The following is an 18,059-nucleotide window of genomic DNA, read 5'->3' on the forward strand; positions in this document are numbered from 1 at the left end:
ATTTAACAAACCGCATCTTGTTTCTCTTGTCAGCAAGGTTGCCAGATGTGTCACCAAGTAGTGCTAATTTAGGACAACCAGGGATCTCAAACCTTGTGCTCTAACCATTGTACTGAACCCCGGTATTGCTTTAATCTAACACAACTCTAGAACATATGTATGAAATTTGTCATATATGTGTTTTTCAATGATGCTGTGGGTGCTACGTTGTGTCTACGGAAGCTGCCCAGGTCCAAACGCGCGGACGCTCCTCTGTTTACTTCACTTCTAATGATGATGATGTGAGACCAACGCTAGCTAGCTAGCCTAGCTAATGTAATGGACAACTGGCCGGTAAGAGATGGAGAGAACTCTTGTGATGGGGGAACATTGTAATGTTCCTCCTCTTTTTCATCTCATGATGATTTTTTGTTCCAAGCTATATGCTGCAAACAAACCGTTAACTTCTAACTGACGACATTAGCCTGGCACATTGCTAGGCTAGGCTGCTGCGAGTAGCTTTGGTGGGTTCGTGTTTCGGTGCCATTGGATATGGCAGAATGCAAACTTTATAACACTCGTGATCACGGGATTTATTGTAGTACCTAACCTCACTGGATGATATTATCTCGCTGTTACTACTCGTGGATTTAAAAGTCACTACGCTGTCATCACAAACTGAGCTAACGGTGCTGCTAGCCGGACTGACAGGCCTGGAATGGAGCCAGGCGACTTGCGAGAGAGCCCTGCTGGGTCAGGGGAGTCAGATGTTGGGGATTGGAGGGAGGTTATTCCCGGGGAGGAAGATGAGGAAGTCAAAGCTAATCAAACTACTGGAAACCCTCAAGACACGGTGCACAGGGACACCTGCGAGGAAAGTGAGAAACAAAAATGCGTGGGAGAACAATTACACAGTCCGTACGAGGAGGAGCTGGACCCCAGAATCCAGGTATGAGGCCCCGATGTTCGATTTATAAGTAGGAGTTTTACCTCCATCAAGCTAGGTTTACACTACCATGAAACAGCCAGGCTACTGTTATGTTTAACGGTCACAGAGAGGGAAACGCTGGATTGCTTTGGGAAACGCCTTTTTGAAGAGGCAGCTATGTGTCATCAATCACAACCGTAATCCATTGTATTGTGTTTTGTTTTTGAAATCCATGTTAATCCCGTTTGTAGTACAAGTAGTCTACTTATTAACCATTAAATCTATTACACCAAAGCAAGCCAGCTTTTTTAAATAATTTACTTTGCTCATTTTAAAATGTAGCCATGTTTAAGTACATGTGTGGCATCTTTCTTTTTCCTGTAGTTAAAAATGGCTTGATGCAGATACATTATTTATCATTTTGTTCACACAGGAAGAGTTGGAGCATCTAAATGAAGCCAGTGCAGAAATCAACAGACTGGAGCTACAATTGGATGTAAGTTAAAAAAAAATGTACGAGAAACCATCCTACGCAACTACACAGCTGTGGGAATTTCATCATTCTTCCTACACATTACTGTAAAATATGCAAAACACTGTGAATATTATTTCATTTTAACAAAACAATACTCTTGAGAAATGTGAAAAGAACATTTATGTCATCCTTGGAAATTCTTTGATACTGAACATTATAACTTTGTTTTCTCTTTTGCTTTTGTCAAGCATGTAATTGAGATATCCTTTGTTATATTATTCTGGTGTGGTCATACTTAAATTCTTGAATCAATCATAAGAACAAGGACCTGTAGGAAAATATTGAGGGAGAAGAAAAATTACCTTTACCATCTGTTCATAACCAGATTGACAGTAAAGGCGGACAAAGTCAGCACAGACACACACACACACATATATCGCTCACTTTCAGTGGTGTCCGAACCACCCTCTTTCTGTCAGAGGTATAAATACCCCAAGTTTAGAACAATCTGAACAGACTCTTACTCCCATGGCTATTACTCAATTGAACAAGATGTGGTAGCTACAAGGAGTCAAAGAAATACCTGGACTAAGGGGAGTAAGATAAAGATGTGCAGTAAGCTTTGTGCCATTTCATTTATTCAAATCCTAATTGTAGGTGTACTAATATTTCCATGCATACAAATTTAACCCTGAGTGCAAAGATATAAATAGCTGCTGCTATGTTTTTTAAATATTTTGTTTTTCCGTTATTTGTTTATATTTCTGTGTTTCCAAAAAAATGTATCTTGGAGGGCATTTAGTTTCTCTAAGTTTAAGTAAGTCTATTTCCATGCAAAGGATGTAGAAAGACTGAACTCTTATAGGGGAAAGAGTGTTTTCCTTATGGTTTAAACCCCACTTTGAGCCTTGGTCCTGCACGAAACCTAATGGCTCAGTCATTTCATAACTGGTAAATCTAATCTTCTCCTTCCCATACACCAACCATCCAGGATGCAAGATCAGGGTATCGGAAGATTCTAACAGAGTCTGCCAGGAAGCTTAACGCTCAGAGCTCTCAACTCGGTGGCTGCATTGAGAAAGCGAGACCCTATTATGAAGCTCGTCGTCTCGCTAAAGAGGTACTCAGACACAGAATCTATTTTGACGAATGTGTAAATGTGTACTATATCTTATGAATTGTATTTATTATGAATAGATGGAAGAGCTTTTGTTTTTATTAATTTTTACTTTTTTGACATTATTATCTGGATCATATTGTCTTCTCTTGTGTAAAATAAAAAAGGGTTTTGTGAGCAGGCATATAGGAAATAGAGATAACAGAGCAGCAGACTGGTTTGGCATTAAGCAAACATGTCCAAAGTCAGGCCTGAGGGCCAATTATAACCCGAGGTTCATTGTCGTAATGCCCTCAGCTTTTATTTCACATTAAATTCAATATAGCACTGAATTTAATCAGCACAATCCAAGCACAGTTCTGCAAATGTTCTTTGAAACTGAAGATCGCTGTTGTTTCGAGAATGGATTAATCCTAACAAATTCTGCGCACACCAGAATCACTCTTGTCAAACAACACTGGTGAGATTTAAAAGATTGAATTTTCTCAATGTTGTAAGGAATTAAGTTTTGTTTTCAACAAACAAAAGTAAGTCTGAGCAGGGATTAGGACTCTGATCACAACTGCAAACTGCAGCTTATTTCAAGCCTTACACATAATCTTGATATGAGAGCATTTTTATTCAACTTACCTCACCTGTCTGCAAATTTACCAGCCTGATAAGCTACAATGAAGTAACTCTAGCTAGAAGTATAAGTAAGTTGCTTATGTGGTGTATCATTAATAATTTGCCCCAAATCTAATTGAAACCAAGCTGTGTTGTCAGTTGTTGTCATAATCCACTCATCTAGGCTGTTAACTTTCTCGCTGCTCTCTACAGGCTCAGCAGGAGACCCAAAAGGCCGCCCTGAGCTACGAGAGGGCAGTTTCTATGCACACAGCTGCCAGGGAGATGGTCTATGTGGCAGAGCAGGGCCTGATGGCAGACGGCAAGAACACTCTAGACCCAACCTGGCAGGAGATGCTCAACCATGCCACCTCCAAGGTAAAAGAGGAGAAGGGGTAACCATATTTCAAAACACAGGCTATAAATGGCTGTAGATGATGTGTAGGCAGTTCATGTGAAGGTGGGTTTAACTTGTAAAACTGCAGGAAACAGAAATTTAAGTTGTTATATTGGGTCAAAAAGTATGGGTGGAGATGAGAGAAGAAGAAACAGGAAGCTTCATTAGTGTAAGGGGATCACGTTTGGCTTTATCCTTGTTTATAGCAATCTCATATGATATACAAACCAAGTGTTTAGTTTGGAAGGAGTATTCCTGTCAATTTGCATATGCTCTAAAAAACTGTTGCTCTTTCATATAAGACATTTTTATGTAGTCGTTTACTTTCAGCACATTGGGAAGAAATTCAAATTATTTTGCATCAAGTATTTGTTTTTAACACTACCCTGGCATTTTTCTCAGGTGAATGAAGCTGAAGAGGAGCGACTCCGCAGCGAGAGGGAACACATGCGTGTCACCAAAGCCTGTCAGGAGGCTGAGGCTCGCGTCCAGATGCTGCAAAAGTCCCTGAAAAGAGTTATTGTGAAATCTAAACCTTACTTTGAACTCAAGGCACAGTTCAACCACATACTGGAGGTAAGACAGACATTCAGGGTTCAGCTATTCTGAAAATGCAAACTGTTTTTCTTTTTGATACACAGTAGGGCTGCAACGGTTATTTCAGTAATTGATTACTCTGACGATTGTGTTTACAATTAATCAATGATTCGGAAAAAAAAGGATGAGAATGTATAATAGTAAAATTCGCCAAACCAAACATGCTTTGTTATTTAAGTTGATGACTTTTGTTTGCTTAATGCTTTATATACAAAGAAACAACATGTTTGAACATATTTAAACTGACCAGATGCTAAATTTATGAGGTTTAAAAAGTGATATGAATGTAGTATGGGCGAAATAAAATATATTGACGTGTCATCAGAATAAGATCTTAGTGGGCCAAAAAGGCAAATGAATAAAAATGTGTCCTCAGTCTTTTCACCTGCAGGTCAAACAGATCACCTTCTCTGTCCTACCACTATCTGTAGCAGCTAACGCTAATGCTAACATTAGTTTAATGAACTCCTTGAGGTTTCCAAAGAGGTGACGGTTTAATAAAACGACAAAACAAGTCCTAACAGACAAACCATAAGATTTACAACATTTAAAAGGAGTGCATGTGAGATTTTGTAGCTCCTCACCTTGCTGTTGAGCTCCCCGGCTCATCATCGATGAGCCCAATATGTTTGCATTTTAAGTGCTGGGTCATTGCAGTCGTGATGCTGTGCCATCTAAGGTTATTTTTGTCAATTAACACGCGGTGTGCAATTACTTGGCGTGAAATACCCCCAAACTGTGGGGTATTTTAGATAAATGGCTTCTCCGGTTCTGCTATTGTTTGTGCGTTTACTTGTTCCCTTCACCTTCAGCTAGTTGCCAACTGCTAAGTAATCTGACAAAAAGTAAGAAGACAAATAAACTGAAGAGGAACTAATACAGTAATGGATTATACACAAACGTTGAGACTTTACTAACCATTTTTTATTGATTTTGTCAATTTGTAGTTTCAGCCTTAATACATAGGTAGCTCTGTGTTAGGTTTGTAAATATGTTGCTGAGTTGCTTAAAATGCAGTAATAAATTGAGTAACTTTTGGATTAACTCCGGGTCATTGGTACGTTACGATGTGAAATCAATCTTGAAACTGATGAGGAAAGTCGCTGTGTCCTCTGTCACTCCAGGAGAACAAAACCAAGGTGTTGCAGCTGGAGCAGCAGGTCGCTAAAGTGAAGACCCGCTACTCCATCGCCCTGAGGAACCTGGAACAAATCAGTGAGCAGATCCACGCTCAGAGGGGGAGAGACCAGGCGGAGGGAGGCTGCCTCACTGTGTGCGGCGGGCGGAGTCCCCCTGTCGGAGCAGAGTCTGATGTCAGAGTCAAGCGAGAGGCTGGAGCCTCCAGTGGTGGTGCAACTGGAACAGATCGTGTGGATGCAGCCGCCAACCTGGTGGAGAAATACAAGGAGAAGGAGAATGAAAAAGAGAGGGAGCGGGCGGGGTCGGATTCCCTTTCAGTGTTCAGCCTGCAGACCATTGCTTCCGACTTGGAGAAATATGACTCCATAGAGCACCTCGGGGATCTCAGTGATGTAGGAAGCGTGACTGGGGATGAGGGGGACAGAGAGAGAGGCAGTGTGATTGATAGACGAGACAAGCTGATGGAAACGTCGGCCAAAGAACGCCAGCAGCAGTTCTACAAACAGCACCACCGAAGCTTCAGTTTGTGAAGCAGCAAAACATTAAGTAGTTAGAAATGCTGCACAAGTATGACATATGAGTTTAAAAAAGTACAAATCAGGGTTAACATCCCTGTCATAGAGGTACAAACCAAAGTATAAGAGAATAAATTAGCTAAAAAATTCAAACTAGAGTTCTGCTGCAGATGTAGGTGTATGATACTTAGTGTAGATAAGCTCATGTAGGTTGACTGACATTATAAAGCTGATCAATAGTTAACATTGCAGCTTAGTAAGAACACTGCTTCTGGCATTCAAACAGCTCTCAGCCCCACAGGACAAATACACTGCATATTCACTCCCCTGTGAGGGCTTCTGGGTAGCATTTTTTTCCTAGAGCATGAAGAAAGAGCGAAGAAAGATCAAAACCCCTTGCACGAACAGAAATATTTATAAAAGGCATCATATCTATCTTTCTTTCTCTCCCAGGCTAATTGTTGCTCCAATTTGGTGAGACTGGAGAAAACTAATCCCCCCCATTGTCCCCCCACCTCTAGTTGTTGAGTTATCAGCAACTGCTTCAAAGTAGAGAGGGGATTTCTGCATACACAGTGAAACACACTCCTCTTTATCCACTGTCATCCAGGTAGTTTGAAGGGAAGAATGACAAAGACGTGTCTCTATCCGTGCAGACTTAACAGCATGTTTGAATTCACATTTCATGTATTTATTTCCAGTAACATGCTGCAAGTGGTGCTTTGTGATTTTGGCACAAGAGAATGCGTTTTTTGAGAATTCCTGAAATTATGAAAAGAGTGAGCAGAGTCTGAAGATGATGAAGACACAGCTCGACTCTTTCCACTCAGACAGCATGCGCTCCTAGTCGGCTATTTAAACAGACAGTGAAATCGTGTATTCAGGGTTATATGCTGATAGAAACTGACACTATACAAGCAAAAATAAGCTCAGTGATGCTTTCTTTTTTATGTCATCATGCTGTGGTCTTGCGGTGTAAACGCCTTTCCCAAATTTGAATGAGTTGGATATTGTTTACAATTATACGAGTGTATTTCCTCAGCAGCATTTCTTTCTTTTATTTGCCTTCACTGAAGCCCACCTTTGTTGTTATTTGAAGTGTGCCTTGACACTGAACAAGCAACACATTTAGCATGAGTAGTTCTTTGTGTAAACTCATCTGTAGTTCTTTTTGGAACCATTTAAAGAACAATCAAGCACCTTTTTTATGATTTTAAAAGTAATTAACTAATCTGAACACCCAGGCACAGATACAAATCGAGACTTGAAGTTATTTTTCTTGTGGTTCCTGTACTTGCTTCTATGATATTGTACTTTGATTGTCAAAGTGTGAGATGCGAAAAGTCAAGAAATGACTTGTAAATGTATGTAATTATTACAAAGCTGGAAAATATTGACATGTACAGTTACATGTGTTTTGCTGATTTGAATATTTGACTTGTTTGTTGTACAGATGTTCTGTAAACCCACAGGTTATTGTTGTGTATTGACATCATTCTTATTGTTGCAGTTTGTCTGAAACACTCCCACATCACTCCTGTCTTATCCAACAGCCTCCACCCTTTCAAATGCATCTGTGAGTTATCTCTCGCTGTTCCTAACTTCTGCATTGTCTTATCTATTATCAATAAACCAGATCGTACTTATCTTGCATTTCAGTCGTAATTCTAGTTATCTGAGTCTTGCTTTGAAGAGATGGCTGCAAGAGGAAGGACAGGATGCCTCAGAGATACAGAGATGATGAGCGACAGAGGGAGAGGTTATGTCTTCCCCTGCCTTTCTTTAATTATTCAGCACATGTATAAATATGAAGGAGGATGCTGATCTCAGAATAGATGGCAGAGGAGCAGCAGAGATGGAGGAGAAGGAAGGGAGTCAACAGGCTCTGGTTTTTATAGATGACTAGTGTTGTAGAAACAACAGACTGCTGCTTCGTTGACTTATCCAAAGAGCTTAGGAGAAAAGGCTTAACAAAGTAGTCAGTGTTAATGCCACAGCGCCATATCTGCACCCCCATCCGTGTCTAGTCCTCACGCCGTGATACAATCACACACTGTGGGATAAACCCGTGAGCATATCAGAAACCCAAATCCTCCTCATGAGATTCATTATGATATTTTGCTTCTGTGGGCCTGATCTTGGCGTGTTTCAACTTGGATAGGAGGGGTAGGAAAGACAGAGGGAGGGGAAAAAAAAAGATTATGCGTAAGCGAGGGACTGTTACGCACGGTGCGTCTCCATCATGACGTCGTGAATTAGCTCAAGATCGTAGAGGGGGAGAGGAAAAAAGGAGGGGAGTGTGGTGAATCGGTGTTTCGTCGTGTATGGGGATGCGTTTGTATATAGTGCATGTATGTTTTTTTGTATGGATTTTTGCCATTTCTTACCTTTGCCATGCGTAACTGCAATACATGGAGGAAGCCCGAATAAGATACGGTTTGTTTTTCTAACAGTCTGTTTACGAGCGGAGCAGCTTGCACATTAATAGCCATAAAATTACAGCCATAAAAATCGTTGCAAAGATGCATATTTTTACCAAATAAACCGACACTGGGCTTTCCCATCGGGAGGACGCACTGTTATCCTGACTGAGCTCACCGAAACTGATAGTAAGTACACATGCTACAGCTTTGCTTCAGGGGGCTACATGCTAGTGATACTGTAGGGCGCTATATTAGACCACAGATGCTCGTAAAATGTCCCATTTACCATGCAGATGATCCAAACAGGTGCTTAATTAAGCCTTAATCTCGCATGCTAAGGCCATGTATTTTCGATAAGCACAGGCCAGTTATGAGTTCCCTCTTGTAAGGAACCACCACCATCCTCTGCATTAATCTGTTCATGCCTTGGGAAAAGAGGTTAACATAGCATACTGTATATTTCACACCCTGTTTGAAGCAACATGCCTGGAGATGGCGTTTTAATTTAGACGCTATTCAGATTTTAATTCATATTTGGTCCACACGGGCTTGTGGACATGGTCGGCCTTCCACTACAGGCCATCACGGATTCCCTTGTCAACAGCCGACAAGTAACTACCGGCAGCATACGGTTGGTGGCACCCTTACTGTGACCCTCACGTCTCAATAGTTCATGCTCAGCCATGCACAAAATACAGCATCTGAGTCTGTGTGGAGCCCCCCTCCTGAGGACCTGCATGGTGCTTAAAAATAGCTACTACATGCATCTCAATGTGGTGTGTGAGCTGTCTTTTTGCTGTTGAAATGGACTCTTTTCCTGTGCAGCTTCCGGTATTATAAACACACAGGGAAGTAGGCAGTGTCTGTGCAGGAGTGGTATCAGAGGTCTAAGTGAAATTGGATGGGCTGTAGGTGTTTTTTTTTTGTAGGATGGTGATGATGTGGAGGCATGAAGGCGCTGTCCGTGGTGCTGAAATCCTTAATTGCATTTAAAGCTTGAGGCTACTCCACAGATCCCCTTCCCCTCTGTCGGCTTCGTGTTACTGCAGCCACAGAGCTGGTGGTGTTAGAGGTTTTTTTTTTTCCCTGGCTGGTCAGGCTGCCTTATCTGAGCTACACTCTTTCACATACTTTGCTTTTATCCAGCTCAGTGTGAGAGCGCTGATATTAATGACTCCTGCTGGGCCGTCCTTCTTTCTTCCCCTTTTCTCTCCCCTCCCTCCTTCCTACACATGCAGGACAAAAAGCACACACTGTACACTGCCAACACACACACCTACACCCATGCACACACTCACACACACTCTCTGGTGGTGTCTACCTCCTGCATGCTTCTTGTCAGTGAACTCTAAAAATACTCTGGATAATGCTAATGAAGTATCCAGCAGAGTTTGTCTGTCTTCCGCAAGCGAGCCTTGCTGCCATCTGTCTTCCTCACTGTGGATCTTTGCTTTGTAATGCCCTCCAGCCCCCTCCAACCCCCACCCCTCCATCCCCCCACCCACTTTACCAAACACACACCCCCCTTATCAGCCTTGTTAAGTGTGAGTGTATGAGTCTGTTTATGTTTTTGCATGTGTGAAAGCCTCATATTTATTATTCAAAACTGCAAATGAGCTTCTATATATAGGGTGTTTATCATTGATACTGAGAGTCGTGCTTGTCCGTGTGTTTGTGTTTCCCTCCTGCAAGTACTCGAGGCTCTGTGGCTCACTTGGACTCAAGGGTCTTCAGAGTTTCTCGCTGGCTAGCATCACACGCTATTTCTGTTGGCATGGCATCTGTACGTAGGGTCAGGACTCACAAGCTTGTGAGTGCTGCTCCTCCTGATGCTTCTTCCTCTTGCCCCTTGTTTTAAAGGCCTCATAAAAATCCAGATTTGTAGCTGTTGGATTGTTTTGAATATAATTTAATTCATTTCCCCTTATGAAAAGGGCACAGCTCCAATTTGGTTCATCTAAGTCTCTCCACAGGCAGAGTAAATATGTGGAAACGACCTTTATACAGCTTTTTATGCATCCAGACTGGATCTAGGAGCAGTGTTTTTGCCCAGCAGTTAAATCATAAGCTCAATATACAGAGGCAGCAGTCCTTGAAGCAGTGGCCTTGGGATTGACTCCCACCCATGACCATTGCAGCGTATCATCCTCCTCTCTGTCTTTGCTGTTTATGACTATCCCATTGTCCTATTATGTCAACAAAGAAGGTGTAGCTTAAAATTCCATATTTTGGCACTTTCATTTGAGTCGTTTTATTACCAGAGGCAGTTTTATTTGGGTAACTAGGTATACAATAAGGGTAGGAGAAAAATCTGAAATATGATATATTGGGATTTTTTGTTTGATAATATCAAAATTGAGCTACTTTGTCAAAGATTTTTTTTTTTCAAATTTAAGTACTTGATTTTAGTCTTTTTTTTATAAACTGGACTGTAAAAAAGTTACCAGTTTTCTCCAAGAGAGTGAAATGTTTCTCTCTGACACAGATGATGTGCATTTATTGGAAAGTTTGGCTCAATATCATCATCATTTGACTGTTTCCCATGGTCTGCTGCTACAAAAGTAAACTAAAAATTGTAAATATGGAAGAATCGCAATTTAAATTGAATTGGCACCCCAAAAATCACAACAAAATGGAATCACGAGAATAGCACATTGTCCCAACCCTGGTATACAACTCAGTTTTTATCCTGATTGGCAGGTCATTAAGGTCATTAGCCTCAAGGATAACCTGCTTCTAGTAGAAAACACTTTTTTTTTTTTTCGAAGAGTGGACTCTGGATTGAGTCAGAAACTGGGAAGGGAGAGTGGGGAAGAACATGCAGGAAAAGGCTGAAAAGCTGGAATTGAACCCCGGCTTCCTGCTTTGAGAAATGTAGCCTCTATACATGAATCGCAGTATTTAACCACCAAGCCATACAACCCCCCCTCCTTTTAAACAGTCTGTTGATTAAAAAATAACATTATGTTGTATTAAAGAAGACTAGAGGGGACATTTAAAATCATGAGGCTACATCTACTTCTAACACACTCTGTGTCCAGAAGGAGCTGAAGAAAACTCCTCTGCTGCAGGATAAAAGCTTCAGGCGTCATTAACGCTACCAGCACACACGCACACACACACACACACACACACACACACACACACACACACACACACACACACACACACACACACACACACACACACACACACACCACACCTAAAGCTCTGAGCTAGCTGTAGGCAGCTGTGGTATAGTTAATGGTTGCTGCAGCAGCTTTTAACCCCAGACTGTTTGAAATCAAGGACAGCACAACAGCTACACCAAGTGAAGCCAAAACTTTCATGTCTCCCCGAGTAACTTTAGGGACTGTTTACACGGTTACAACAGTTTAAGGGTAAAACACAAAAGTATTGTTGCGTTTCAGCCTCACGTTTACATGGAAACAGCATTTTAGCTGACCTGAAATGCTAACTATTGAACAAGGCCTCCAGAGTGGATTTTTTTCTGAAACGCTGCCAACACCGTTGCTGTGTAAATGGTAAGCGGGTGTTTTCAGTGGAAACGCTCATGTCACACTCCACATACAACAGTACCAGAGTACAATAGTACCGTTGTTACAATCATCACAGACTACAATGTTGTGCTAATGTTGCTGAATCTTCTGACTGTCTTTCAACAAATGTGCATCTGTTGCTCCACTTCTGCACTTAGCATTCACTAATACACCAGATGATCAACTCTACTTCGGTGGAGATCTATTAAAAGTCGCTTCTGGACAAGACAGTTATAGCGCCAACTACAGGCCTGGCATGCTTACTGCAGCGTTTCCTTTCCTCAGCGTTTCTGTGTAAACGCAGATTTTTCACTGGGTTTTAGCGTTTTCAGATGAAACATTGTCATGTTAATGGGGCCTTAGAGTCCTCGAACCTGCCTCCTCCATTACTACAGATTGAATAAACTAGAAAAACAAAATAAAAATAACATATTTTTAATACACATAATCTCTGACAGAAAACCTAACAAACTTGACAGTAAGACTCATTAAACTTTCCAAAGCTATTACTATCTGCTTAAAACCAAGAAAGGCGTGGATTGTGAGGGATCTCTAGCGCTTTATCAGTCAGTTAACGGTCCCATACTCTGCTCCATTTTCTGCAGTTTAATAAGGATCATTGATGTCTTCATGAAATGGTAGTAACATGTTTTGGTCCAAAAAGCAAATAAATCAAGCACAGCAGCAATGTTTCCAGGCTCTCATAGCCCCTCTGTTCAGAACGCTCTGATTTAGTGGGCGTGGCCTTCATATGTAAACGAGCCACTGCTGATACCGCCCCGCTCTTCCACGTCACTGAGAGCGGGGCCACGAGCTCTGAGCGCACAATGTTTAGAAAACAGCGAAGCTCCTGTACCATAACATTACAGGCTAAAACAAGAGGCTAACCGCAGCTACAGTTAGCATCCTGAAGCTAACACAGAGACAGGGGGGGCACTAAGGAAAAGCTCTTATATCTGCTCCACAGCACACAGCATTTAAAATACTCACATTTCCAGGGTCCGAGGTTTGTATGCGGATGGTTGGTAATGCACCTGGATTCAGGACCAGTCTTTTTTCTTTTTGTCCTGTGTTGCACTGTCCAAAGTTGGAAAAGTAGTCGGCCGTGAAGTGACTAGTGCGCACGTGCACAGTTTTACTGAGTGAAGCTGGCACATTTCCTCGATAAATGAACTCTAGCCACTTAATCTTGTCTTCTTCTAAGATGTGAAGCTTGAGCATGGAACTACGTGGCTGTTTACAGCCAAAAACAAAGCAGTGATTGCTCTTTAACTTTGGCATTCTACTCCCTGCTGCTGGAGAGAAATCTCTCCCGCAGCGGGGAGAGGAGTGGACTGGGAGGGGGTTCGGGGGTATCTTCTCCGCTGGACCAATCAGGTCAGACTTGCTCCTGATTGGTCAAAAAAGGGAATCACTGATGTCAGCAAATCCCCAAAATCCAAACAGCTCGTTTCAGGTCAGGCTTTTACATTTACAAGCACTACTAAGTACAGGTTTTGTCATTACATGTCACATTTTGTGGGCTGGGAGGAAAGCCAAAGACCCACAAATTTCACTAAAAGACTTAAAGTGATTTCTGCACAATATGGGACATTTAAATGCGTATTTTGGTCATCAGAAGGGATGTGACGTCAATCCAGCAGCCTCACCAGCCAGAGCTCTTTTGCGTATGCCTTGGCTACACCAGTTTAATATGTCAGCAGCCATCGAGGCAGATTCTGGCTAAAATAAAGAATAATCATGAACACTGTTTATAAAGCTGCCCATCACTCGCCTCTGAGGGTTGAAGAAGTGCACTGCTAAATCTGTAAGCTACTATTTTAATGCCCAAGAGTTTCCTTGCCAGTGAAAAAGTGGGGTGGTTCATTGTGCCTTTCAAAGCACTTAAAAAGCCTTTCTGATGTGCAAAGACGAGTTTTTTTCCAACCACCGACTTCAAGCTGTACCAGGTGCTTTTTCTACCCTGACATGAAAAGAGCTCCATTGAGTGGTGGCTTGGTGTGAACCGTTTCCATGGACAGCCACTTTGCAAAAAAAAAAATCAGTATCAGCCATCAAAAACCGTGCCTGGAACCTTGTATGCAGGGTCTCTGAAATGAAGCCAAGCTGGCGATCGACCGAGCATGGGCTGTCTGCACTGTAAATACAAAGAGAGGCTGAGGAAGAAAAGTGGACTCATCTTGCAGCTCGTCCTTTCTGTGCACATTCAGGCAAGCTGAAAATGGAGTTTTTGTGCCAAAAAGTGGATGCATCCTTACTAGGACAGGCAGGAGGAGACCAAAAATGGTTGAGTGTGTAGTTTGATAATATTTTCTTTAGCAGTCCTTTTGATTCTGCCTTTCTTTGAAAAAAAAATTACAAAAACCTTCCATTTACCTTGAAAACTCTACCTCACTCCACCTTTTCTTCCTCCACAGATCCAGAGATGGCACGGCTATTGTTCCTGATTATTCTCTACGCTCTTCCATCTCCTGTTGTGCCCATACATAATTCATCAACTGGAGGTAATTTGTGTGCGTCTGTTTGTGACTGTGTGTGTATCTCTCGGCGTGTTTCCTGTGAGTGTGTGTTAAGAGTATACATTAATAGACAGAAGTAGCTCCGCGGAAAACGCTAAGTGACCTGAATGAAGGGCTGTAATTTGTGTACCAAGGAAGGTATCAGTTACACCAACAATATATCATGTAGCAGTTACATATCTACATCATCTGGAAGCAGATAATGTCCTCCATCCTCTCTTCTCTTCTCTTTTTTCAGGCTGTGCAATTATAAGGCCTCCCAGGGATGGGGGGATCCGCTACAGAGGTCTGACACAAGAACAGGTATGAACACAGAGCTAACTGCAAAATCTAACACATTTGAAGTCAAGCTTGTTGTTCTTTGATTATGGCTGTGTGTGGAAATTTTAACGTCACTTCTTGCTCATTGAATTCAAAATACAAAACATGTCAGTGAGAAAATAAGATGGGGACAATAGTTATTAAATTGTCACAATATAAGCCGATGATATAATTACACTATCAATAAAATGAAGGTTGCTTTTGTGCAGTTTCATTTTGAGAAATCTGCATGTTTGAATTCTTGTTGATAAAGACTTGAAAGAAAGCTAAACAGCTTGTGGTGTCAGTCCAAACAAAAGTAAATCCACCAATCAGTTCTGATAAAAAATTATGTGTATTCAGAAAACAAAAGAAAAGGAGTGCTACGTGGACTCGACAGAGTTTGCTTGAGGTGCTCTTTGGAAAGAGATTCAAAAAGTCGTAGCAACAAAGAGACTTCAAGGCACTCTCTAAACACTATTAAAATGCCTTTCTTGTAACAGCATGGTCATGTCAACTAGGGGTGGGTAAAAATATTGATAATTCGATACATCAAAATATTGCCTCATCCAATTCAATATCGATTCAGCAAATCCTCTGAATCAGTTCATCTCCTGGCATATTGGGGGGGGTATGTGTTTTATTCCCGTTGTGTGGACAAGGGCCACGAGAGACCAAACAACAAAAAAATGGCAGCCAAAGCAGCAGCAGCATAAAGCCAGATCCTTCAGCTTTAAAGTCTGACGTTTGGGTTGTTTTATTGCTCCAAAAGGTGAGGTGACATCACACATATGTTCACATGGGGCATGAAAATCGATAATCAAAGCATTCAAATCAATATTGAATCGAATCGATATCGAATCAAATCCAATCACAACATAAAGAATCAAAATCCAATCAAATCGTTTAAATCAATATTGAATCGAATCGATATCGAATCGAATCAAATGGCAACATAAAGAATCAAAATCCAATCAAATCGTTTAAATCAATATTGAATCGAATCCATATCGGATCGAATGGCAACATAAAGAATCGAAATCAAATCGTGAGGATCTTAGCAATACCTAGCCCCGATGTCGATCTTGTCACCTGTTGGCCTGAATAACATCATCTGCCCGTGGGTCTGCTGGTTGTCATGACCATGCTGTTACAATAAAGGCATTTTAATAGGGTTTAGAAAGTCCCCCAGAGTCTCTTCTTGTTTCTCAAAATGATGTGTATGTTTGAAAGTAAACTAGACTAGAAAAGTACTCAGAGAGCGCAGACCTCCACCAAGCATATTGTGATTGTCACGCAACGTTTAGTCCTACTTTAATGTTATACTCACTTTCAGCAGACTGTCTGCTACAATTTGGTGTTAGTTGTAGGTTTGTACGATAATTTGTTACCTGACAGTGTTGAAAATTATGATGACCCAGTACATATTACATATTCCAGATCTCAATATCCAGAATATTTGCAGGATCTGAATCTTACTTTTACATCTGTCAGAAATTATGGTGACCTTATATTGTATTGTTTTGCAAAGCAATCCAACAATTTATCCTGGAGTTATATACACATATGATGAAAACAGCCCTATCTCACAATGATAAAGAATCCTTTAAAAAAATTCTGGATCCAGACAGTGATCCAGATCACCTCCAAAATTTAATCACTTCTTCCTTATCCCATTCTGAACAGTTCCTGAAAATTTCATGAAGATCTGTTTGTTACTTTTTGAGTTGTGTTGTTCACAGACAAACAGACAAACTCTCCCAAAAACATAACCTTCTTGGTGGAGGTAAAAATAATGTATGTATGTGCAGATACAATGAAATTCACTTCCGTACCTATGTGTGTTTAATTGATCAGAAATGAATAGTGAGATCCACAGGCGGACTGTGTGTCAGACCAGCGTGATGAAGAGGGAGCTCTCTCCTGATGAAGCTCGCTATGTAGCAGTCGGTCTACATTCCAACCCTGATTTGTGGCCATGAGCTCTGGGTTCAAACCAAAAGAATAAAAACTCAGATACCTGCAGCCTTGATGAGTTTAGAGAAAGGATCAGGAACTTGGACATCAGAAGTTGCTCAGACTAGAGGTGTTGGTATGAAGTGTCTCCCTGTCGCCTCCCACTGGAGGTGTTTTGGGAGTGTCCAACTGGGCCCAGAGACCCAGTGGCAGACCCGGAGCTGGATGGAGGATTTCACGTCTCTTCTAGCCTGAGAACGTCTTAGGATCCCCCAGTTGGAGCTTGGAAATATTACCTGGGTGAAGAAAGTCTGGGTTGACTTTCTCAGGCTGCTGCTCTGACCTGATTCCAGATAAGTGGATGAAAATGAATGGATGATCAGTTTACACCTCAGTTTTTCCTCAGAGACATTAACCTGTGAATAATCTCCCCCTGAAATGCCGCTCTGCAGATTTTGTTACCACCAGACAGTGGAGTCTGTATCAGTTTTCTGTCATTTCTGGTCTTTGTGCTAAGCTAAGCTAACAATATGCAATGCAGTCTTGAGTGTGTTGTTGTTTTTGTGATCTACTCCCAAAATGTTTGACAGTTGTGTTATACAGAGCAGCTCCCAAATTATGGTCTGCTGTGGCCATGAGTCAATAGGGCTTTTTATGGAACATTTCACAAAAATTGATCAAGCTAGGTATTTCAAAAATGAGCCTACAGGCAAAATCATCATGGCTTAAGACAGGGGCAGTAAAAAGAAAATCAAATGAGGAAGAGGACACCTTAGACACTGACCAGGAGAAGGTGCAACGACAAATTATTCGGCCACAGTGAGCATTGTGGACACAGTGGAAGCTAACTTTGTTGCTAGTGCTAGTTTGTCTTCATCAAGCATGTTTAATGCAAGGTTATAATACATCGCTTTGCTAGCAGGGCTGTTGTCGAGCTGTTGTGTTCCTTGGTCTAAAACAGTTTGAGAAACACTGATCCAGACGGACACTGGTGGTTCACATTTGCTTGCATGTTACACACGATCTGTTCCTACAATTCAATCTGCCGGTCTGCTGGCTCATGTGCTTACCAAAGCCATCTCCCAGGATCAGCTGCAACCTTTGACCTTTGTCACATGACATCCAGCTGTCCCTCTGATCTGTCTTCCCGCCCTTCTGTGAACTGTTTGATAAAGCAGTGTGTCAGACTGAATCTTAAAACACAAGAGGATTAGCAGAGAGACAAAGAGGCTCAGATAAGTGCGAGCATGAATACTGAGTTTGAAATCAAAGATCAGGCACGCAGCAGTGGATTGCTGTTTCACAGAGTGGAATGGTGGGAAATGTAAGATTAAGCAAGACAGATTTGCATGTTTTGTTTTGATGATGTTTTCTTAAGGTGCTCAACATCAGTTAACTGTGCGTGAAAGTTCAACTAAAAGATTTGGTTTTGAGCTCTTCTCTTTGCTCTGCGGATTGAATTTAGTTTGATTGTCATCCAGACATTGCCTTTTTCAGAGCAAACTATAAATGTTTAGGGATGGGTGTGCCAAACCACATTCTGCATGTACTGCAACAGGATGGCTCTT

General features: G+C 41.5%; 2 protein-coding genes across 2 annotated transcripts in view; both read left to right on the top strand.

The window, feature by feature from the left end:
* Positions 1-231: 231 nt before the first annotated feature.
* Positions 232-7,400, top strand: sh3bp5la (SH3-binding domain protein 5-like, a). Its single transcript, XM_074683910.1, has 6 exons — positions 232-928; positions 1,341-1,403; positions 2,374-2,502; positions 3,319-3,483; positions 3,905-4,078; positions 5,224-7,400. Exons 1-6 carry the CDS (start codon positions 698-700, stop codon positions 5,767-5,769), a joined length of 1,308 nt encoding a protein of 435 aa, XP_074540011.1. The 5' UTR covers positions 232-697; the 3' UTR covers positions 5,770-7,400.
* Positions 7,401-7,999: 599 nt separating this feature from the next.
* Positions 8,000-18,059, top strand: part of gabbr1a (gamma-aminobutyric acid (GABA) B receptor, 1a) — a 135,369-nt gene continuing 125,309 nt past the window's right edge. The window contains exons 1-3 of the mRNA XM_074682777.1: positions 8,000-8,363; positions 14,134-14,220; positions 14,474-14,538. Of these exons, the coding sequence (XP_074538878.1) occupies positions 14,142-14,220; positions 14,474-14,538 (144 nt within the window). The 5' untranslated portion in view covers positions 8,000-8,363; positions 14,134-14,141. The remainder of the gene's footprint in view (positions 8,364-14,133; positions 14,221-14,473; positions 14,539-18,059) is intronic.

Source organism: Halichoeres trimaculatus, unplaced genomic scaffold (assembly GCF_033239565.1).
Source record: "Halichoeres trimaculatus isolate MK-OKI-2021-1 unplaced genomic scaffold, fHalTri1.1 fHalTri1_scaffold_12, whole genome shotgun sequence".
Lineage (NCBI taxonomy): Eukaryota > Metazoa > Chordata > Actinopteri > Labriformes > Labridae > Halichoeres > Halichoeres trimaculatus.